The 24,301-nt window shown below is 48.8% G+C and overlaps 1 protein-coding gene across 1 annotated transcript; it reads left to right on the forward strand.

Moving 5' to 3' along the window:
* Positions 1 to 471: 471 nt before the first annotated feature.
* Positions 472 to 23,556, forward strand: VSX2 (visual system homeobox 2). Its single transcript, XM_030452265.1, is given in 9 exon segments — positions 472 to 616; positions 619 to 803; positions 805 to 849; positions 851 to 911; positions 2,179 to 2,221; positions 2,223 to 2,261; positions 5,198 to 5,321; positions 21,929 to 22,109; positions 23,176 to 23,556. Coding segments are annotated over 9 exon segments (1,155 nt in total). The 3' UTR covers positions 23,508 to 23,556.
* The last annotated feature ends 745 nt before the right edge of the window (positions 23,557 to 24,301 follow it).

Consider the following 24,301-nt stretch of genomic DNA (forward strand, 5'->3'; position numbering starts at 1 on the left):
TATTTCTCTGCTGACCGCGTATTTACCTCATAAGACGGGATGAGCAAAAAAGCCGGGGACTCCGGCGTTCCCTACATGGTGCTTTGCGCATTTCCCCCCGGGAGCCAGTGCCCTGCCAGGCTGGAGCTGTGTTTATAAAACCACAGCTGCCCCCGTCCCTCCTAACCCCACCTCCCTCAGCACAGCTGGAGGAGAAGCGAGGCTGGGGCCTGCCCCGCCGGGGCGGCCCCTCTCGGTTCTGGGGCGGGTGGCGGCCCTAGCCCCTGCGGCCGTACCGGCCCCAGCCCGCCGAGCGCGGGCCCCGCCGCCGCCGGTGCCGGCTTTTGGCATCCCTAATCGCTGCTGGCCCCTGTGATTGGCTGCGCGGCTCTGGACCCCGCTCGGGCTCCCGGCTGGGCGGATAAAAGGGGCCTGAGCAAGGGGGCTCCCAGGCATTCCCGGAGCGGGCACCAGGGACCGCCCGGCCGCAGCATGACGGGCAAAGCGGGCGCTGCGCTGGCTCCTTAGCCTGCCCGGTAAGCCAAGCCCGACGGCGCGGCCTCCGCCCCCGCTGCCCCTCCACCGCCTCCGCCGCCCCCCGCGGCGGGAGCCAAGCCCAGCTCCGGGCCCACCCCTCCCGCTGCACCGGCTTCGGCATCCAGGAAATCCTGGGCTTGAATAAGGAGCCCCCGTCGCACCCTCGGGCCGCCCTGGACTCGCTGCCCGCTGGGCACCTGCTGGCGGCCCGCTCCGTGCTCAGTCCCGCTGGGGTGGGCGGTGTGGGCATGGGGCTGCTGGGGGCCGGCGGGATCCCTGGCTTCTACAACCCAGCCCACCTTCCTGGAGGTGCTCTCCGACCCCCAGAGCGTCCAACCTGCAGCCCCTGGCTCGGGCCCCGGGCAGTTGGACAGCAGCCAGACGGGCCAGCTCAGGTAGGCACGTCCCCGGCCTCCGGGGACCCCGCCAGCGCCGCCGCCCGCCCCCCACACCCGCCGCCCCGGCGGAAGGACCCGTGCCCGGCGTCGGAAGGCGATTTGTTTTCGATCCCGAGGAGTGAAAGGCGGGCGGGAGGGAGCATATTCCGCCCCTGTCCGGGGCTGCGGCCGCGGTGTGATGGTGCGGCCGGGGTCCCCAGCCCCAGGATGAGGGGATCACTGGCGGAGCGGTCTCCCCGCGGCCCCGGCAGCCCCAACTCGTTGCCGTAGAATTAGGGGCCGCTCCGCATCCCTTTTCTAGACGGCAGGAGCAGCTCACAACCCTTCCCGCAGGCCTCTCTCCCAGGCCCACCTCCGGTCCCTCCGGAGGCAGGCAGCAGTGCTCGGCCCCAAAGAGACCCTGGTCTCATTCCGGGTGCGGCTAGAGCCGTCCGTCGTGGTGACCAGCCCAGGTCGTACCTGCCGCCCCCGGCTTCAGCTAGACTCCCAAGCAGCGAAGCGCTGGGACTGAGGCTGGGACCGGGGCCGGGCGGGTGTCGAGGCGTGAACGGCAGGAGCAGGGCGGAGAGTGGGGCCAGCCCCGGCTCCCGACAGGGACAGCGGGTGCGCATCGAAAGGGGGTCCAGGTTCCGTCCCCCGGCTGCTCTTTCGGGGAAAGACGGCACGGTTCTGTCCGTAGCACCCCGGCCTGGCTTCCCTGGGGAGTGGAGTGCCGAGGGCAGACATCAGCTCTTCACGGGATTTTAAATTTTTTTTTTTTTCCTGATATTCCATGAGCCTCAGTTTTTTCCCTTCTCTTTTCCGGTGTTTCTGCGGGGATGTCCGGGATCCCCGGCGGGGGCAGGCGTCCATGGGTGCCGGGCCGCGGGACGGGGCTGCAGCTCCCCCGTTTCTACGGTTTTGTTGTGCTTGCCGGGCCTCTGCATTTTAGCAGCGCGACAACAGCAGACCCAGCAAACGACTCCGGGGAAGAGAAGGGGAGCGAGAAGTCCGGTCCCCGGCCCGGAGCTTTCTCTGGAGGGGGTGAATCTCCCGAGTCGCTCGGACAGGGAGAGGGGCTGAAGGCGGGGTCGGGAGCAGCAGCGCTGGGGCCGCGCCGGGCTGGAAGGAGCGGCCGGCGGCGGGCCCCGTCCGCGCAGCAAACGCAAACGAAACCTTCGGCCAGAGCCGGCGGAGAGAGCCGGAGCCGCCGGGCCCGTCCTGCCCGTGGGGTTCCCGGTGGCAAGAGAGCCCCAGCCCACGGCCGATGCCTGTTTCTCCGCAGACTCTGAGGATGTCTCCTCCAGCGACCGGAAAATGTCCAATCCTCCTAAACCAGAGCAAGAAACGAAAGAAGAGGCGGCACAGGTAAGAGGGGCGGACGCCACTCTGCCGGATCCCCGCTGCCTCCTCCCCAGGGCATCCGGCACCGGCGAGCCCCGCCGCCCCGGCGGGCCCAACCCGCGCCCGTCCGGAACGAAATAACCCCCGACACCGGCCCCTGGGAGTCTAGGCGCCCTTCGGCTTCTCCACCGGGTCTTTTAATTTTTTTCTTTCTCCCCGTCCAAAATAAATCGGATCTGGGGATGTGACTTTAGGGAGTGTGGGCATTGGCCACGAGTATCGTTTTTTTAAGAATTTTTATGGCTGAGGATCCGAGCATCCCGAGCCGCAAACCGCCAGCAGCCCGTGAGCACCTGGGTGAGATACAGATCACTGGTGTTCAGAAGAAAAAAAGAAACATATCCTGTCCAAAATCGAAGCAGTTCAAATAATCAAAAACTGTTCCTCGTGCTGCACGTAGCAATATAAATATTGGCTATCAGCAAGGACAATTTCCATCAATTATTTAAATATTTTATTGCTTACAAATAAAATATTTTGGCCAATAGATTAAATAGTTGAGAATCAGACCACAGCCTATAGAGAAGCTGACAAAAACTGGACAATTTCTTAACGAAAAAGAAGATCCACTTTGGGAAGATGTGAGGTGGGATTGGTTTCCCCTCTGGAACAGTCAGGGTAATAGACTTTGTCTGACTTCTCCCACAGTCAAATGGAGTTGAATTGTCTGTGCCTTACAAACAGAACGAAAAATCCCTTGCTGAGTTCTGGCATTGCTGTGGCCAGAGAGTCAGGACAAAGGAAGACCAGACACCATTCACGAGGGGTGATTTAGGAATAATTAAATCAATCCCACCACGATGTAGGAAGGGTGGATTAAAAGATGCCCCAGTGAAAGCTTTGCAGGATGCGGGATGGAACAAGATGGACTATCCCAGGAGCCGTCCTACTATTCGTGCAACTGAAGGGCTCATCTCAAAACCCGGGCACCCCTCCGCAAGCAAATGCTCTCAGTTTGGGTGTAAATATGGGTTCGTTTTCTATGTGGACCATAGGGAGAGGTGTGGGGAGAGAAGGGAGGACAGAGGGAAAACGAGTTCAGATTTGGTTTATTTTCAGTTCTCGACAGAAACAAACCTGCAACATTTAGCCGTGGTTAAGACCTCTAATTAGTCGTACTAGGAACGGGCTGTGAGATGACAGGCAGCAATCTGCAGATATTTGTAACAAAAAGTAAGAGAGAGTTGTGTACTGAAAAAGAGACAGGGGCTACCCAAGGACGAGAGCTAAAAGAGGAAACTTCAGCTGAACGTTCTCCTGTCGGAGAGCCTTGCTGGGATTCAGCGCTCTGGTCAGAGGAGAGTAGAGCAGAATGCTTGAAATCTAAATTGTATCAAAACTGGAATATTTTTTCCTGTGGTCCCAGAGAGAGAAAATAAACGAGTTAATGTGCCTCTGCTGTCCTTAGAGTTCACAGATTTGTCGGAGTTTGGAAAAAAAATGTTTCAAAAGAGAATGGGTTTAGGAGTGACTTTAAAGAAAGGATTCTGATTGCAGTTATGTTCCTGGCATTTGCATGCTGCTTTTGTTAGTAATGTTTATCGATTTGGTGAAATCCTTTAGATTCTGAATAGCAAACGATATTTCTGAGATTTTCTGTTTATGATCTCTGGAAACGTAGGGCTTTTTTTGAAATTTGGATGTATTCCCCCTCTTTCCTTCCACCTTACGGGTTTCTTAGTTTGAGATATATATTTATATGTTTACTTTGAACAAAGGCTGTATTTTGTTGTTTTGGTGTTTGGGATTGTTTGGGTTTTTTTTTTTTTGTTGTTGTTGTTGCTTGTTTGGTTTTTTTTTTGTTTTTTTTTTGTTTGGTTTTGGGGGTTTTTTTTTTTTTTCGTTTTTTTTTTTTGGTTTGTTTTTGGGGTTGTTTTTTGTTTTGTTTGGGTTTGTTGGTTTTTTTTTTTCATTGGAGTGGTTTGTTGTTTTTTTTTTTAATCAAAAATTGCTTTTTGTTTACTAAGGGGGTTGGAAGGTGTGAGTTTTAACGCTCAGGGGAGTGGAAGTGTCCTGAGACCTCTCATCCATCCCCTGGAGAAAGGCTTTCATCCGTCTCGGCTTTCCAGCCGCTGATTTTTTCAATCCGGTTGTCCCGAGCTGAGAACTGGCTGTGCAAAGGCGGGTTGGGGCTGCTGCCCGCCAAGGGCGGTCCAGGAGGATTTCCAGAGGAATAATGGGGTAATGCAAACTGGCAGGGAGCAGCTAACGGGCTATCGGAGTAGAAGCAAACAGGGTAAAGGCAGAGGAAGGGAGCTGGCACTGGATTTGTAAGGAAGGACTGGAGAAAAGCAGTGAGGAGCAGAGTGGAATAAAACCCTTGGAGGATTCAGCAGAGGACCAGGGCTTCAGGGGAGGATCATTTGCTCGTGGAGATTGGAGAGGCTAAGGACCAGCAGCTGGGGAAGAGCTCAGCACCTCTGCCAGATGGGGTGCTGAGGGGATGCTGCTTTTATGTCAGCCTGACTATCAAAGGGTTAAGAAACCAAAGGCTACAAGAGGAGGTGGGGGTGCTTTTAGGGCAGGCCAGGGATGGGTTCAGTCTCCTGTCAGAGGAGGAGAGAGGGACAGGGACACCCCCAGGATTCCCACAAAAGGCAGCAGGGTCTGAGATGCAAGTGCAGCTTGCCATCAGTGCTAGTGGCAGTGCTTGCTGTCTCCAGAGGAAGTCCCCAGAGCGAAGGTGATTTGTAACTGTTTAAAGCACTGTCTTCTGGCATTTTCTCTTTCTCCTTTCACCCTGGCACTTGACTTTTTGTGCACAGAAACACAGGAGATGGGGTGGAAAAAGCTATGTGTTATCAGTTTACCCAGGTTTCTGTAGCTTCTGTGTCCATTTCTGACTCTTCATCATCTCTGCTTCTTATGTTTTTTTGATCAAAGAGTTTTACTCCCCTCAGGACAATCTTCACATCCTACCAACTGGAGGAGCTGGAAAAGGCCTTCAATGAGGCCCACTATCCTGACGTATATGCTAGAGAGATGTTGGCCATGAAAACAGAGTTGCCAGAAGACAGGATACAGGTAATCATATCTCCCAGACCCCATTATCCTCCCCCTCTCAGCTGTGCTCATCCGACCCTGAAGAAAAGGTAGTGCCATCTGGAAGGCTCACATTGATTTGAATGAACCTCCCCAGGCTTTCTGCTCCCTGCTCTCCATGAGTAGGTAGCCAGGCCAGCTGTTCTTGGCTGATTCATATTTGGTGTTTTGTATGTCAAGGTGTGCTGTATGTGGCATGTTGTACCAGTGACTGGGGGTTTGTTCTAACAGAGGGAACCCTAAATCATTGAAGGGGAACTGGTATGCAAGGAAAGATTGCAGTGCTTTGAGGTCCTGGTGGTATAGTCAAGAAGACAGCCTCCCAGAGACTGGTCTGGATGGCACTATGGAAGGGGAAGAGCTCATCTCTGCTCCTTTAGGTGCAGAGGATGTACAGGATGTTGAAGCCAGCTAGGATCGTAGTGTGGGAAATGGTGGGTGAGGCACAGTGAGGTGTTTGCACCCCCTCTGCACATTCACTGCATTTTGCCTCCTCAAGAGAAGCTTTCCTGAAATTTATTTTAAAAGGATTTTTAATGTTTGGGGTGAATTGCATGCAGTCCTGTTTTTGTACTGTGAGGAGTCAGAAACCACTGACTCCTGGGTGTGTGAGCATTGCCACTGTATGGTGAATCCCTCCAGTGGGGTAAGGAGCAGTCGGAGCTGCCAGGGCTGTGCCAGCACCAGCCTTCAGCCTGTGGTGTCAGCCAGTATGCAAGCAATCATTACAGCCCAAAAAGCTGGAGCAGACTTACAGATGCTGTGAACAGTGTGGGGAGTACAACATTACTGGACAGACCAAATACAAAGTTCACAAGGGTGGACACCAGTAGCTTCTGCTGCCTCCCTCCTGCCCCTGCCTTGCTCCACAAGGTATGAGATTACTGCAGAGGACACAAGAGATGTAATGGCCAAGTCCTGAACCCATTTTGTTGTACAGGTACTATTTCTTGGCTGGGACATGATGTTGAGGGTCCTGGTTTCCCTATATCCTCTTTCTGCTCAGTGAAAGTGAGTGCTCTTTCTTCTCATGAAAGCCAAATCTGTTCCTTCACCATGCTCTTTCTTTGCTAAAGTGATGGCCCAGGAGGCTGCAGCCTTGTTGGTTTTGAAGGCAGCTCACAGGGCACTTAGCTCTCAGCATCAAGCCTTATCGTGATGCTGAGGCATGACCCTGCACAGGGACAGGGAGAGCCTTCCAAAACCAAAGTGCAGCCTTTTTTCCTCAGTCCTAAGGCCCTCTCACTGCCCTCATTCTTGTGCTCAATCAAGAGTAATGAATCTTTATAAAGCAAGTTGTGCTTCTTAGCCCATTTTGTTGGCAGTACTCCTGCTGACTAATAGCTTGTAATAACCTGTGCACTGATAGGATTTCCATCTTGAGAAATAATGGTCATCACCTGATACCCTACCTGGCACATTAGGATTTTGCTCCAGGCTCTGAATGCTTTACCTCTAGAGAGAGCAAGCTGGACATTGAGTCATTTTTCCATGTGAGACCTGTAGGCCTTCAACTTCCAAGAGGGGAGAAATCTGTCGGGGGTTTAGCATTGCCTGCACCCACCATCTCATGCTAGGCTGGAAAGAGAATCCTTTGATTTCCCACTAAAGGCCTTTTTTCAATTTAAGAGGTTAATCTAGTGGTTACAGTATGTGTGAACTGCAGAGGCACAATTTCTCCTGTGGGCAGAGCTGAGGTCCCTCATGATGGGTGAGGAGGACGGACATGTTACAGCAGACAGTGCAGACCCAGCACTGAATATACTGCTTCAGCATCAGGAGCATTCTTCTAGTTCTGAGATTCAATGGTTTGTCTGATTTGGAAGTGTAATCGTGGTACCTATTTCAGCTCTCACTGATATACTGCCAGCTGGTCATTCCGCAGCTGGCTAATAAACAAGCTGCAGCTCTTTCTATACTGCAGAATTTTTAAGAAGAGGAGTGCTCCTTACTGCGGGGTCCCAACTGCCCCAGAGATCTTAGCTAGACATGGACAGCAGAAACACCCAGTGGTGTGGCTGTTCTGAACATCATATGTTGCTAATGCAACCAAGTATTCCAGGGGAAATTGCTTGAAGGTGATGGTTTCACTCATTCATGAAAGGAGAAAATCATAAGAAACGCAGAATTTCTTCAGCATCTGCTGTGTGAGGTCATGAGCACAGTGCCGAGGTGAGCATCAGGGTCACATAGGAGTCCTGGGCACTGCTAATGGAGAAACTCTTAGCTCCCACCCACCTTCCCAAGGGGTCAGTACCCAATTGTCCCTTGCCACATATTCTAATGAAGTATCCTTGTCTGTTGCTTTTTCTTTGTGTCACAAGCCAAGACAAAATAATTCCAGCCTTGGTCATGCTTCTTGATATTTCACCTCATGTTCCTTTTCAACTTTAACCCCTTTTGTAGGAGGCTTTATTCTTTCCCCCTTGTTATGATGTTTCACACTCTTAAAATAAATCTAAGTTATTTCTTCTTTCTGGCTGTCACTTTTGGTTTTAATCATTGCTTAAGCAAACTGTGAAGATATTTTCTTAAATAACTCTTCATAAATCACTCACTGGTCTCTGTCTCTTATTCATGTGGTTGTCCTTCTGTGAAGCCATCCTGCCTGTCAGTCTTCCTGATATTAAGGAACCACATGGCCACAGCTGTGCACCAGGGTGTGTTTCTCACCAGTTCAGCTGCACTTTGAATCCTTGCAGAAATAGCTTCAAATAAGCACTGGTCTGCTTGTTTCCATACCTGTTTACGTTTATGTAGTTCAGTCACTTCAAGCTTTTTTTTAGACAGAAATTTTTTTTTTTTTAAATCCTACCCAGCCTCTGAAGAGGTGGGAAGAGGTGTATGTTAGAGAAAGTTATAAAAGCAGGTCAGCTATCTAGTGATACTTACAGACACCAACTGTGACAGGTTTCTGGGATTTTGAACACATGTAAATACCTTAACATCCCATGCAAGGAATTCTCGGCCGAACTACACAAGTGAAGTAAATCTTGCCTTTGCATCTGTTTATCATTAATACCCCTAGGAAGAGCTGACCAATGAATCTTTCTTCCTTCATTAATATTTAATTTTTTTTTTTGCATAAGTTTTTAACTGCTCAAGGGAGCTCTGGCATTTTGCATTTTGCTTTTGCTTGCAGGTCTCCCCATCTTTCCACATTGTTCTCCTCCTCTCCTGTAGGTCATTGATGAAATGTTTTGCAAGATTGTTGTGAAATCACATGCTGTGGGCTTCAGAGCATTTCATATGGTTCCCACTGGACCCACACATAAGAGTGATACTACCTCTTATTTTCAATTCTGGAATTATTTCTCAGAGGTAGTAGTCAAAGGCGAAAGTAAATCACCTATGAAATTCAATATGAAAGTGAAGTGAATTCAAAGAGCGCAATATATATAGGAAATACTTGCATGTAAAACCTTCAGCAAAACACTACAAATAGCCATCAGAGGCCAGGAAAGTTATTGGTTTGAGAGAACATTGAATTCAGGGAAAAATATTCAGATCCTCATTTAGAGAGAGGATGAACGCGTGTGCTTTTTCTTCAAGGCAGCGCTCTCACATTGTATGCATCTTTTCCTCTCGTATGAGTCTAAAAGAAGCACAGACATCTTTCACATCAGGGAACATGGGAAAATAATTTAATTTTCCCAGTGAGACACTTTGCAACAAATCAGACCAGATGTCCCTGTGGCTATTTTGCAAGATATTTGAAAAAACACTACATAATCAATTCATTTGAAAGAGTATTCAGAAGAGCTGGAGTGCTGCTATTAGAATAAACCCAGACTTTTCTGTAAAAGTCCAGTTGAGGGAAGTATATTCCTGCGGGAAAGTATATCCTTACTGAACAACTTGACAGTTTTTCAAAATGGCCTCAGGCTTGACAAGTATTCTGATACATGTCTTTAAATCAGTGTCATTCTCATAACAGATTACTCTGAAGAGTGTAGATTGTAGATAACTACCCATATTGAAGATTTTAGTATGTGATACTTCAAAACTATAAACACAACATCTACTGTATTAAAGTTCAGTAGCAGTTGATTTGGGATATTCAAATGATGTGTATGTTGTATTACAGTATGTCTTCCTTACTGATGAATAAATCAATCAGTACAGTATTTTCAAAAATAGGCTCCTCATCGACATTGTAGGGACACTAGATTTACCTTTTAGGGAACGAAGCAAGTAAAAAAATCTCAGTTCTTGTTGTAAGTGATTGTATGGTAATTACATGGATGAAGAATTTTGAGACAAATAAAAATTGAGACATTTTGCTTGTGTAAGCAAAAGGAATCCCAAGGGAGCGTTTAGTGCCGTATGTGAGGAGTGAGGATTTCTCGTGTATCCAGAAACTTTTATCAGGAATTCAGGATGTCCAATTTTGGTTTAAAACCAACAGAAAGCCAACTAAAACTCTAATGAAAGTGTAATTTTTAAGCTGCTATCAGATTAACATATTTTGATATCACTGTGTAGCCCTTTAGGAGCAGAATGAGGATGGAGGAATGGGAAGGAGGTCGTCAGGAGGAAAGCATTTGTAGCAAGAGTACTTTTCCCAGAACAAGAGGTTTGCTTTGCTTCAGTTTTGCAAAAAACATTCTGTATTTGAGGTGAATGTATTTGGAAAGGCCTGAGGAACCAGTATTACACTGAGCTCAGGAGTGAAGCTGAAAGTGTTGCTGCTGTCTGAGCCCAACCATGTTCAAAAACTTTTTTTTTTTTTTTTTTTTTTAAAGAAAGCTGCAGGCCCGGCAAGATAATGATATAGAGCTGAGCAGTAGTGCTGGCTACCTTTGCCAATAATTCCTGGAGCACTGGGGCAACTTTCAGCAGTGTGATACAGATAAGTGTCATTAACTTCCCCTATACTTTTAGAATTTAGGAAGTGTAACAAGTGAGAGTAATAAAAACTAATAACTTACTGCTTGTGAGAATATTATTATGAGTGTTTCTCATGGCATATGGTGCATCTCAGCCTCCATGTCTTTAATTGGTATGTTAGGAGTTCATTTCACTTTGCTGCCTCTTCAATAACATGCTTGTTTAGTTAATCTAAATTCATATAATTTCCATTTTTCAATTAAGAGTTGTTTTAATTTGGCCCTTTCTGAAATGGACTGTTTTTCATTACCCTTTATCTATGGCCTGTTTCAGTCCATGTGCTAGAACTTCGTTTACAAGTTAATTACTTATTGCTGTAAATAGCGGGGCTGGGTGATGGGCAAGTTCAGGGGCCTGGGCAAGGCCTTCCCAAAGGGATTGCCCTCTGAAAAGTCTAACACTGCGTGTCTCTGGACAGAGGACAAATATGAGGCAGCAGACAGGAAGGCAGATGCAGGGCTGGGAACATCTCTTCAGCTTATTGTGAAGTGGGGACTTCACTTCTTGTTGCTAGACTGTACAGGTTACCTGCCCAGGTTGTGGTTTTAGCCTGCTAGAGCTGGGGCTGTAGGTGCAGTTTTAAAGGTGGGTTTTTTGTTGTTGTTTTTGGGGTTTTTTAAAGTGCAGAGATGGTGGTAAGAAAAACGAATATTTGTATATCCAACTACAACTTTATTCCTCTGTGTTCAGTCCTCGAGTTGCTTCAGCCACAAACCAATTTTCTAAATGGAACAGAAACTCAAATAAAACTAAAATTCCTTGTCTTTGCCTTCTGCTCCATTCTTTGCAAGATGTTTATGGCTGTCACAGCATAAGGGACAGTGTGGTTTTGGTGTGTTCCTCCACAGTTGGGAGGGAAATCGGGCTTTGCAATGACAGCTCCTTCCTTGTTTCTCTCCCTGGTTTGGAGAGGCACTGAGGAGCAGATACCTTCCAGTGTTGGGGCACTTAAGCTCCCTTTGAGGATGTGCAGGCAACAAACCATGCCATAGCCTATTGCTTATGGAGTGCTTTGGCAAGGACTTTCCCCCTTGTGGCCAGGGCGATTAGAGCTGGATCTGCGAGCTTACCGACAGCCTGTGACAACTCAGACAGTCTTCACTGCATTTATCCCTCTGTTTTCTTAACAACATTGACTTAAGGGCCCCACTTCTCTGAGTCAGCCTAGGTGCTGTGGTTCTTTGATCACTTGAACTCTTCTGGAAACACTACCCAAAATCTGTGTGCTGAGAACACTTGCATGCACTTCCTAACGATGAAACTTTCTTTACTCTCCTCTGATACTGCTGCAGTACTCCACAACTGATTGTTAAAAAATAATTGGGCAGCCCAGCAAGTTCAATAGTTAATTCCCCTCCAACCTTATGATGCTTGGTAGGGGGACTAGCTGATGGTGTGTGTGTTCAGATTTCCTTCAATGACCATTTACCATAAAGTTTCCCTCCTTTCCTGGCTTTGAATAGAGATTTTTTTAAATAGTTCAATAACAGAGGCACTTGAGAGACATGGTTAATTTACTCTCCCCTTTATTTCTTAATGGATCTATTTTCCTCTGTACTGGTTTATCCTTTATCCTGATAGATCTCAACAAGTTGTTCCCATTTTTTCTCTGCCAGTGTGAACCTCCTCTGCCTTTTCATTGTCTCTTTGTGGGTTTTCTGTGAGCCATGTTTTGCACAGGCCTGTACAGAAATACACAAAAATGCTATTGTCTGCCTCATGCACCAAGCTACTGAGAAATCTAGTCCTCAACAGATATAAAGAGATCTCTGGTCTCCTTATGTACAAGTCTGTCTGGTCCTTCTGTGGAGCAGAAAAGAGAAACTGAGTTGAAGAATAAACTATTGCTACAATATCAAAAGGTGGCTTCCTGAAACCACCCTCATCAGAGGCTGTGAGAAAGCTTTAGGCTCTCTTCTGTCTACTGTGAGCAGCACTGCTCTGAGAGCAGCAAAAGATGTTCAGTTTAGGACTTTCCTGGTGTGAGAAGCACAAGTTTTTCCCTGCTTTCTGTTCCAGTGGGTCTCTGTCAGGCTCGAAACTGTTGGAGCAAAGGCAGAGCAGAAACTCAGGCTATGGTTATGTTTACATCAGGTTATTAGAGCTTTCAGCTGCAGCTTTCTCTCTAAATTCGTAGCAAGAGAATACAAGTGAAGTATTGCTTTTATATAGTGACCTTCCTGTGATAATATGAAGGCCTATGGCATCCATACTGCACAATCAAAAGTATGAAGATTATGACCCCTCTGTGGTCTAGAAGTGACCTACTGACTAACTCTTCTCTGACTGCTGGAGATGACTGTTAAAAATTGGACAAGCAGCAGCACTTTGCCAGGCTGGGTTAGCCCATACAGATGTTGTTCAGCCAGGCCAGTGAAGCCAGGCTGCCTACCTTGCCTCTGCAAAGCTCTGGCTCAGCTGCTGGAAGAAATAACTTCTCATCCATGTACCCTCTCTCTCCAAGGGCACTGCTTAGGTCACCCAGAGGGAGGCTGAAACTGTGCGTGTGGGGAAGCAACCCCCTGGAAGTATCTAGCCAACATGTGCATATACATGAGGAGTATCTGTGCTGGTCACTGCTTTATACAGGCAAGCTAGTGAAGTCTGTTCCAAGACAACCTGTTTCATGTCCAGCAGGTGTTTCTGACATCTCTAGGTCTCTTTATATTCTTTGGCTTCACTTTCATCCTTCCAACTTAGTGCCCCCATGACTGTCACTATAGTGTCTGCCATTTGTTAGTTATTCAGACCAAGGTGACTTGACTGAGACTGAGGCTTCACTGAGTCATAGCTGAGGGAGGACCCCTCCTGAGAGATCTTAGCCTGGGTGAACTAAGCTTGGGGCATACCTGAGAATGCCCTGGTGAACTTAGATGTGCTACCCTCATGTGAGCAGCATCCATAGGTGGGTTGTGTATTGCCAGCTCTGTGGTCACACCACAGTGTACTAGCTCAACCAGAAAATGTTGGCTGTGAGCATCAGTGGCACATCAGTGGTGACTGCTGAAACATGATCCTTCTGCATCTATCAAGTGTCATGTGAAATCTCCTGGAGTCATGAGTTACATGCAGAAGGCGGAGGGCACACTGGGCTGAAGAAACAGGTAGAGCCAGAAGCAGACATTTGGTAGGAGTAGAGCCTGAAGGGCCACCCCAGTGCAGGACAACATATGCTAGTCCAGACCTATTGGGTGATAGTCAGGGTACAGACCACCATTCTGACCTGGTTTTTGTCTCTGGTGGTCCTCCTCCTTCCCCAGACTCAGAAAGCCTGGTGAAGGATTGCTGAGGTTGGGTGATTAGATGTCTTGTTGCACAAAGCAAGGAATTGCAGACACCATCCTTACCATGTATCTTCCTAAGGGGAGATTGTAAAGGACTGCAACTTTCTCCTTTTGGTGCTCAGTCCAGGCTGCTGCATAGAAGCTTACTCCAACATGTTACAAATTTTACAATATATAACATTTCAGTAGATATCTTCCAGTTGATGCTTCCATGCATAAAGAATTCCTGTGCATTGATGAAGCCCATGCTGCAGGGGAGACTTTATGGGCTGTATCCCCATGCACCACGGTGAAGGGCTTGAGCCTTGGTGTTGGGAAATGAGGGGCACAAAGTAGTGCTGCCCACACCATATCCTGCTGATGCACAGCCTCAGGGTCCTATATTTTTCCTGGAGAAGGCCAGAGTGCACCTTTCCCTTTTGCTCTGTGTGTACTGATAAAGAAAAGGGCAACAGGCAGTGCTCTGCAACCTCTGAGGAAGGGCTGTCATCCCAAGCTTTGATTTGGTGCCCATTGGAAGGCTTCATGGAGGGTGATGCACTATTCTCCTCCAGCTCCCAATTGGCCTTGCTCTAGCAGGAAGGTGATAACATGGTGTGCCCCTGAATGTTCACAGAATGCATATGGATATTCATGAAGACCTGCACTAACATTTCCTTTGGCCAGAGTAGCTGCAGAGCAGCATTATCAGGGAAAAAGGAGGTAAACTGAAACCACACAGGCAGAATATCAGCTCGGTTAACAGAGGCATGGATTGTGAGCCAAAGGGTGGATGGTCTATGCAGTATCACCCTTCGTGTTGATGATAGATGTATCCTGGGGTTTGTGTGGACTTGTTCAGTGTGTGCACCCTTGTTAGCTTTCCTTGTGTCTGTTGTACACCCATGGCCCTGATGCTTTTCCTGCTTCTCCATCACATGTTAGGAAAAGAGTAATTTGGGTGTTTATCTTCTGTGCCTAGCATCTGGCAGCCTATAATAGAGCCAAGCTCCTGCTATGCTGTTGGTCAGCTGGCATTGTGATCTGGCCATGATGAAGTCAAAGTCTCAGAGATGTATTTGCTGTACAGATGTGCAGCACAATCAGGCGTGTGCTGAATCACTGATCTCACTAGAGTTACCATGCACACTTGTTTTTGTCTGAGGGAAGCTGGGAGCCCTACATCTGATGAAGTTCTCCACTTTTTGAAGGTTACATGCCAACAAACAAAAACCCATGTTACCACATTGAGATAGAAAGGCCAGGTGAAATGCCACATTTGCCAAAGGGGCACAGTTTAAGACACGTTACTGGGTAAAGAGGGATTTTACACCTTTTGCTGCGTAAGCCAGATAAATTGCAACTAGTAGCTATGCTTGGCCTGGTGCTTTTATGAGCAGGATCCAGAGGCAGGTCTGGCCTGCAGGATTCCTGACATGGTAATAGCTTTTACAGTTTTGCTGGGTACTATATTGAGCCTGTACTCAATGTGTGCCTTGTGGAAATTTAGCTTAGAGGAGATCCAACCTGCAAAGGACCCATCATGTCTGTCCAAGAGGCATGAATGCCATCTCACAGGTCACCTCAGTATGTCTTTTTGGACTTATTAGTCAAGTGAATCAGGCATGACTCCAGCTGTTATCAGGAAGGACTTTTGCCATAGCATGCATGGGAATTGCTTTTTCTGTGAGCTCAGAGAGCTCTTTCCCTGTGTTGACTAAGAGGAGGGATGATGAGTCCTGTGATCAGCCATGCAGCCCATGTGCAACCTTTACTGCTCTCATTTAACTTCATACCCACTTTACACCAGCCATAGAAAGTGATGTCACCATAAACAGTGACAATAATTTTGACATTACATTTGAAAAGACATCAATAAACCATTTCCAGGCTTGCAGAAGTGGAGCAGTCTCCACCAGCAGCCTGAAGACAGGAAACTTTCCTGGGATGATTACTACACGGGAGGGATTTGAGGAAGCCCTAGGACCCAGTCAGACCTTACATTCTTGTAGCAATTCATTATAAAGCCCCAGCAACTGTGAGTGCAGATGGGGAGGTGTTCTCAGGAAGTATGAGGAGTTTGCAACACTCACATTCTCAGGTTGGACCCAGCCAGGGCCACCAGCTCTGTCAGGGTGGGGATGTGGCTTTTTTTTTCTTTTTTAATTTAAAAGAGCTGTTAATTTCAACCACTCTCATTGTAGAGGCTTGTGCTGGAAAGGATAGAGGTAGAAAGGGAGGTGTGTAGTTGTCAGAAAGAATGAGTGCTGAGATGACAGCAAGGCCCCATGTATGGAGGTGAGCTGGAGGTCTTCTCTGATCTGAAGCTGGACCTACTAAAGGGCCCCAAGGGTGAAGGGCTAGGAATGCTGCTGGGCATAACTTTAGGAACATTGTTCTGCTGCAAAGGAGGGAATGGACTTGACTTGACCAGCCTTTTCTAGTCAGGGACAGGAGGAACCAGTATGCAGACAAAGGAGTGAAAAGCATGCACTGTGGCACAGCTTCTCCATACCAGAGTGCACAATGCTGTGCTGTGTGTGCAGTGAGGTGACAGGATCAGTCCAGAGCTGCACAATGGTGAAAGGAACATCAGCATCTACAGTGTGCTGGGTCTGAGTGTTTCACAGAACAACGGGTGCCACAGAGGGAAGAGGTCTAGGAGAATAACGTGAGGATTTCAGCCCAACATTGCTGGAGTGCTAGAAGAGTGGATGTGCTAGGGGGACCCCAGTGTGTTGGGTTGGAATGCCATCAGCAGCATGATACCAGGTGAGACCATGACAGAGGATTACAACCCAAGGCCAGAAAACAGAAGGCCAGAAATCTCCCAGGCTGCCTGGATTGGAAAGACAGGGTTTCTCTGCTGCATCCTTGCTTGAAGAGCTCAGTATCAGAAATGGCTTCTTTGCAGACATCTTACAGAAATTTCTTAGTCCATGCCTGTTAGTCCATGGGCAGGGGAGCTGCTCTCAGAGGTGCTAATGGGGGAACTTGAGATTTTGTCCCCTGCTTTGGTTTCTGGTTTGCCAACAGCCATGAGCATCTGCTCCCCACGACCTGTCCAAGTCGTGTGCTAGTGTGATGCGTGTTGGAGTGTTTGTGTTTCTGTGTCTTTATGTCTCAGTCTGTACGTCTGTCAGTGCCTGTGTGGACGTGCATCTGCTTGAGGCCATCTAGTGGACATTTCGGCATGCACTGTTTTGGTCTAGGACGAGCCACAAAGCTCCATGAAGCTTCTTACCTGAAAGACCCCTATTGAATCAAAGGCAGTATGTGAGATTTGGTGAAGCAAAAAGTCATTATTATCGAGCCTGTAATTTTCCTTTCATGGGTGAGGAATGCTTGGGCATGCAATATAACATTATTTTATTAGAAAGACAAATTGACCACTACCTATTCTCCAGGCAGTGTGCCCCAACTTGGGAAGTAGAAGCAAAGAAAATCAGTGTAACCAGTGAAAATTTTACATTTACAGAGTACAGAAACAATACACAGTAACACCCCAGGTGTCTTAAAATATCACTTTCCTAATTCAGATTCCTGGCTCATGGCAAACCTCCAGGAGATTTGTCTCTTTAAGCAGACAATGTTTCAAGAGCTGATTAGGTAAACAAACTAACTAATATGATGAATGCAGATGGCAAGGACACACTGAGACTCACGTCCCATTTTAAAATGAGAGATTCCTCCTCCTACAATTTGTTCTTCTGCATCATCAATAATCCAAAGAAGAACTGGTTGTCATTTGTGGTTCAGAGGAGGACACTGGTAAGAATAACCTTTCCAGTCTTGATTCCAAAACACTGCAGCCCTGCGGTGCAGCCCAGGGGTCCTCGGCTTTTTCAGCTTTGGGCATCGGGCATTCAGGGTTGGAATACGATGATTTGGCTTAGGAACATCGCCATTTATAAGGCTTGCAGTACTGTTAGTTTTGGTAGGGGGGCATCAGAAGGACAGGCATCTGGTACAAGCATCCGGGAGACCAGACCGAAGGTGCTGGTGTTTGCTGTTGGATCATAGGCTGTCGCTGCACTGGGAGGAGGCAGTTGTCAGTGTGACTCACCCAGTGGGGCTGGAAAGCGTGTAATGCTCAGCTCTCACCAAATAATGGGGAGAGAGTTGCCAGGCAGATCCTTTCTGAGCAAGGGCTTATGTTACCATTCCCTATTTGCCTCTTTCATAATGAGAGTAGGTTTTGCAAGGTGATGAGTTTTGGTGTTGCAGCTTTCCTTTGCCCAGAGGAGCAAACCCAGTGCATACGTAAGGGGATGTGGTTTCTGCAGGGTGCATGGACCTGGCTTCCAGTGTGCGCTGTGAAGTAAGCATCCTCTTATCCTGCCATCAGTGCACCAGAGGTGTCTGGCAGTCTTGTCAGAGGTGTGCTTGGCTGCTGCCCCCAGCTCAGTCAGAGTGGTCACCATCCCAGATCCAGCCCTTGATATGCCAAAGGCATCACTCATGGGAGGCAGAAGCAGTCCAGAAGAGGGCTTTGGGCTGCTAAACACCCAGTGTGCTTGCATGGGCTGAACTCAATGCTAATGTGTCCTCTGGGTAGCAAGACACACATGTCATTTTTACTCTGTTGTCCAGTTCCTAAGGATAGATTTCCTGGAACAAGCTCACCATCTTTCAGAAAGCGTTCTCATGTGATAACAAAAAGCTGTAAATCTTCTTATGATGTAGCATATTGCTCCAAGACACTTCTGTGCATCAGATCCTCATAACTTTGCACAAACATCTGGTGTGTCTAAAATTAATCAGGGCTCTTCAGCGCTGGTTGTGAAGAGTGGAAGTGCAAACACAGTCTTCACCACAACCTGGGCTGTGCAATAGAGAACCATATGAAAGGAAGTGAGGAGGAAGGTGTATGGTACACAGCCACATCAATAAAGCATTTTACAAAGCTGAGCTGACCCATGTGAAGGGAAGGGTTAAGACCAAATATGGACGAACCTAAGCATAGCTTGAAGCAGCCTGACTTTTACAGGGTCAGAGGAATTTGTAAATATTTCCAAGCAAAGACAACTGCAGCTTAAGAAGTCACAGAACACCAAAACCATAAGTGAATGGAAGTTTAAGGGTGAAACTCATCCCAGACAAGAGAAGGAAAGTGAGATGCCAATAATATTCAGAAGATGTGGCTGATGTATCAAAACAGCTGAAAATACCCCAGAATGACTAAAACTCATGTAATTCATCTTACATTAGAGGCACAGGAAAATTATTCTATCACATCAGGAAAGCTGAAGAAAACAGTAAGATCTTCTCCCAGAAGAACATCCCGTTGATGGAGCCATCTGAATTAGGGCAAAATGCTGAGAATGAGACAAGGAGAATTATTCTGCTGAATCAGAATGGTGTGGGGGCTGCTAGTGCTGTGCTGGACCTCTTCCCTGTGTGCTGCTCTGGAGAGTTTTGTGGCACAGGTGCTGGACTGGGTTCTGATCCCAGCAATATTCACTATTTAGCATCATCAGCTTCACTTCATTTCTGAGATAAAGATATGGCTCCTGGTATTAAAGCCAGATGGCCTCCCAGCTTCCGTTCCAATAGCAATTCTTGGATTTCAAAGTTCCCTTTTTCCAAGTCGAAACCAAGAGGAATGACAAAAATATGTTTCAGAAATATCAAATTATCTTACTAAGGTGTTGATATCATTTTGGTTTTCCCATTTGGGTTTAGACATAGATTTTTCATGTCTTAGGTGGCTGAGATTAAAATACAAGATTCAGAAGAAAACCATAGATAATTTTGATTACACTTCCACTGGCTGGAAGGAGGTTTTTTTCTGTACGATTGAATCAGCATGTTTTAATTGAAAAAATTTCACTAGCTCTAGTCAAAATTGGGCTGTTAAAATCAGCAGAGCTTCTGCAGTATTTGAGTGGCCTTGCCATTGGAAATGGGATACTCCATGGCAGTGGGTTTAATAGCAGCAGCCAGTGCTGGAGCAAGCAAGGCTTGGCTAAGGAGAAGGTCAGAGGAGCATGAGGCAAGAGAGATGTCTGGGCCACCAAGGTGAGAAAGAGAGGTGGTGAAAACATCAGTGAGGATGTTTTGCTCACTAAAAAAGGACTGAGAGTTTAAAAAGTTGTCTGCTGCATACTTGGTGGAAAAACCTGCTCCTGGCTGAGATCCCAGGTGTGACAACTGGTGACAAACACAGCTGTATATAGGCAAGCCTGGCAAGCTGCTCTGAAAATAAGGGTGGGTGTCAGAGCAGCCCAAAACAAAGGAGATTTACAGGTGCTGTCCCTTGAGTAGTGCAAGAACTTCTTCCTGAAGCCAAGGGAGAAGGAGGGTAGGTCTGTGGTGAGGGGTATAACTGTATTGGTTTATCTAGGGCAAAACAAGCAGGATTCCTCTCCTGGCCCCACTGTGTTGAGCTGCCTCTTTTCAGCACGGATGTGTCAGGGGTGGCTGCCCCGCAGCCCCAGGCTGGTGGGTGAGAAAGAACCACAAACTCTTGTGTCAGAGGCTGGAGACAGAGAAAACCGATCCTTTCCAGCTCTGCCCTCTGGGCTGTGGAAGTGGGAGGAGTGTGTACCCTGGAGTGAGAGACCCTGCCAGCATCCTGCTGACTGCATGACCAAGCAAACCCGTGTCACTGGGACATGGAGAAGAAGGTGGAGAGAGAAGTTTGGTGCTCCCCAGAGTCCTTGCTCAGGCCCTGGTGGATTTGCAGCCATCCATGGTTCAGGGGTTACATATTACCAGCACGAAAGTGTGAATCAGACTGTTTATCATGCAGAGGAGGTGACTTGTGTGGCAAAGGCCCCTGACTGTAAAATCTCCTTTGACATGCACAAAGTGTCTTCTGCTGGAGAAGCTGGGATCACAGCCACTGGGACCACCTCTCCAGCCACCCTGCAGACCTCTCTGTGGGGACAGGCCAGCCAGGCTCTTAGAAAGCTGCCAAGGTTGGCTGTCACCAGCCCATCCCACTAGCAAGCCACCTGCCTACTCTGCAGCTCTGTCCCTGTAAGGCTTTGGCACTGGGCAGTTCTGCTCCCCACAGGTAGAAGAGGCGAGGTCACCTCACCAGCTGAGAGGAGGACTTCACTCTTTGGCATCAGTCTCATGGTCCCCATGGCAGAGGTGGGGGTCTACCCCAGTCCCCATGTGGTCCCTGCTTCAGCCCAAGCTCCCCCAGGACTAGGGGTGGTGGGGACAAGAGAGGGTTAAGCTGTCAGCTCTGTAATGTTAAACAGGTGTCAAAGGCACCTCCATATATCTGCAGATTGAAATCAAATTCTTTGCAGTATAAAAAGATAAATTACCCAGGCGATTCCCGCCTCATCCCACTCATCAGGCCAGCACCAGACGGCAAGCAATTTTTTTTTTTAATGTGCTAACGACCTAATCAAGCAATCAAGTCAGAGAAGATTGCAGAGTGACCCCGAGCATCCATCTGCCAGCGAGACCCCGCCATTCATTTCCATTCTGCCATGTACTTTCTGGGAAAGGGAGGGGAAAAAATAGAAAAGAAAAAAAAATCCTAAACAAATTAACACCCAATTTTCTGTGAGTCTAATTAGTTAAATGAGGAGGTGTTTGGGGTGTCCGCAGGGAGGGAGGGGCTGCCTCTCAGAGAGGGGCCTGGTAACTTCATGGCATTAATTAGCGCAGGTCAATGGCGTGGTTCCCTGGGGACCAGCTGCTTTAATTTCCCGTGATATTTCAGTGCCTGAGGCCCATCGATTCAAACTGAAATTAACTTATTTTTCAATCAGGCCTGGGCTGCCCCTGGGGCTGACTCTTCCTTTGCCTCCTTCTGAATAGACCTCGAGCAATTTTTCATCTAAAGCTGATGCCTCTGCGCAGCGGGAAGGGAGGGGAGATGGGGAGGGAGGAGGGTGAGAGAGACAAGAGGAATGGAAATCAGAGAGAGAGCGCTAATAGGTTTCTGCAAGCATCTCCCCCTCAACACCATCACCAACCCCTGCCTCTCTGCTTGCTGCCCCCCAGGTCACAGCTCAGAGATTATTCTGCCAATTTTCTGCAGAGATGAGGGGCTTTTCAAACTGGGAATTCAGGGCGAAGCACACAGACCAGCTTCTCCCCTCTGCTGCCTCTCCCAGGCATCTGCCCCTATCCCAGCCCTCCCTGCAGGCACCGCTGCTCACAGCCCAGCACCACAGCTCAGGCACATAGTAAATAATGAAAGGAAATCCCAGGCATGAGAGCCAAAAGCTGCTAGAAAAAGACACCGCAATGGCAAATTAATTGTATCCTGTGGAGAGGGATGGAATCTGCTCCTGCAAGGGAGAGATACTGTTGCACACGGAAAGAGGTTGCAGTGCTTTCAGGACCAGCATCAATGATTCTGCCTTCATCCTGCTGCACAAGTTCATGTGTGTCTCTTTGCAGGAAGGGAACTGACACACAGTCTCCCTCCAAAAAACCCATGTCCTCCCTTGTCGTCCACCTCAGGTTTGGTTCCAGAACCGCCGGGCCAAATGGCGGAAGAGGGAGAAATGCTGGGGCAGGAGCAGCGTGATGGCTGAGTATGGGCTCTACGGCGCCATGGTGCGTCACTCCATCCCACTGCCTGAGTCCATCCTCAAGTCTGCCAAGGATGGCATCATGGAGTCCTGTGCCCCTTGGCTCCTGGGTAAGAGAACAGTCACCTTTGTGGGGGATGGTGAGTGGGTTGAGACAAAGTGGGGGGATCCAGGGAAGAAACTGGAGTTTTGTTAAAAACATGGGGAGGGCAGCAGGGTGAGGCCCCTCCATCCCACTGCCCTCCCCACCTCGTCCTACAGGGGCCCTCATCAAAAGGGTCTGACTGCTCATCCAAAATCCTTTCTGGTCTTTGGATCCTGATTTGCAGGACCTGGCCAGGGCAGGAATTTGCCTCCCATGTACAGGCTGGTGTTAGCCTTTGACTCCTGTGGTACGATCATCCCTTGTGCCCAGGGAGCAGGGGCTCCAACCCTTGCCCAAGACAGGAGATAATTTCAGTCTGACTCCTGCCACTCTGTGATGCTGTGTGGAGTGTCAGGACCCCCAAATGTACTTTTCTTGCCCCATATCCCAGGGGAAGCACCCTGCTGCATCCTCCTGCTCTTGGCACCTGGGGGAGATGCATTTCTGTCTGGTTTCACTTGGTTTTCTGCGCAGACATGGAGGTAGCTGCTAGCCTACCATGCTCCTGCTCTTTGCTTCCCACTTTCTGACTTTTCAGGCTGGTTCTAGTGCCAAAACTAGTGTCTGGCATCTTGATGACAGGCTGCCTTGACTTTTTATCTATGTGAAATGGAGAGAGGCAGAGGGGTGGAGGTTGTGAGGGGTGGGTCAATACAGGAATAGCTAATGGAGAATGTCCCTCCCCAGCCTCAGTTAAGCTCAGGCAACTGTTCTACAGCCTCATCCCCATGCAGGGAGCATGTTAGCTTTAGGTTCACAGAGAGAAACGGAAGGGAGAGTAATTATAGACCTTTCAGGGCAGCCTAAAATGCATGAATGCTGGGCCCAGGCTGCCCCAGCAGGCAGTGGCTGTGCCTGGGCTGCCCTCGGGCGGGGGCCAGAACAAGCGGCTCGCAGTGACTGCTGTGTGAAGTGAGGGTTTCTGCTTTTCCTTAATTCTGGCCTCTCTTTATCTTTGCTGTTTTCAGTTCAAGATGGCTTTCCCATGCCCAGGCGCTTTTCTAAACCCGAATACCAACAATTCTTTTTAGGGATGCACAAAAAGTCTCTGGAGGCAGCGGCTGAGGCGGGGAGGAAGACGGAGGTGGAGCGCCAGGCCCTGCCCAAGCTTGACAAAGGTGACAAGGAAGAGAGGGGCCCAGATCCCAAAACCACAATTTCCCAGGAGGAACTGAGAGAAAACAGCATTGCTGCCCTCAGGGCCAAAGCTCAGGAGCACAGCACCAAAGTCCTGGGGACCATTGCTGGGGACACCCCAGCCCCAGGCAGGAAGACGGAGACAGGAGAGGAGGCAGTGGAGGCAGAGGATGAGAGACAGACAGAGAAGTCAAACTCATTGCAGAAGGAGGAGAAGCTGATTTAGACGAGGGGAAGAGGCGGCAGAAGCCCTCCCCAACAGACACTGTGTCCTCCAGGGGCTGCATCCCCTCTTGGACCACCAGGCACACCTGGCTGTCCATGTCCAGGGAGTGGGGCCCCGGTCTCTGCATCTGGGGATGCCTGGCAGGGTTGCACACCACCTGCTCCCCTCAAGCGTACTCCTGCCCCTCACTCCTCCACCCTGCTGGGCCCTCCTCCCCTCCCCCCAACTTCTTTTCAGGGGACCAGGAAGTGTCCCATCATCATTGCCACCCAAGACTACACCAAGGTTCTGGGCCCTTCTGGCCCAGTTCTGGGGCTCTCTCTTCCTGCTCCAGCCCTGGACCCCATTTGCCATCTTCAAGGGAGCCTGTCCCCTGCTGCCATGCCCCTCCTTGGTGCATGTCTCTCCCAGTTCTGCCTGGGCCTCTTCCCCTGGTGCCCTGTCCTGCCATGCCCCAGGCAGACCTGCTGCCTTCCCCCAGCCATCATCTCTGGCTCTGGCCCAGGCTGCAGTGGGACAAACCCATGACAATGTTTGCATGAAATGCTGACTCTCCACCTAGGGTGGTTTGCACCTTCCACACATCTCTCCTTGCCTGGTGATGGGATCTGATGGAAAGGGGTGAAAAAAAAAAACAAACCAGCTTTGAGGTTGTTGATTTTTACTCCATTTGGCAGGGAGAGGCAGGCTTAGCCCATGGACACAATGGCCTGGTCCCACCTGGCACTTCGAGGTGACCCCAGCCCATGCTGCCGGCCCCTGCAGGGCTGGCCACAACAGTCTGACTGCCCCAA

The sequence above is a fragment of the Calypte anna genome, chromosome 5A, assembly GCF_003957555.1.
Source record: "Calypte anna isolate BGI_N300 chromosome 5A, bCalAnn1_v1.p, whole genome shotgun sequence".
NCBI lineage: Eukaryota > Metazoa > Chordata > Aves > Apodiformes > Trochilidae > Calypte > Calypte anna.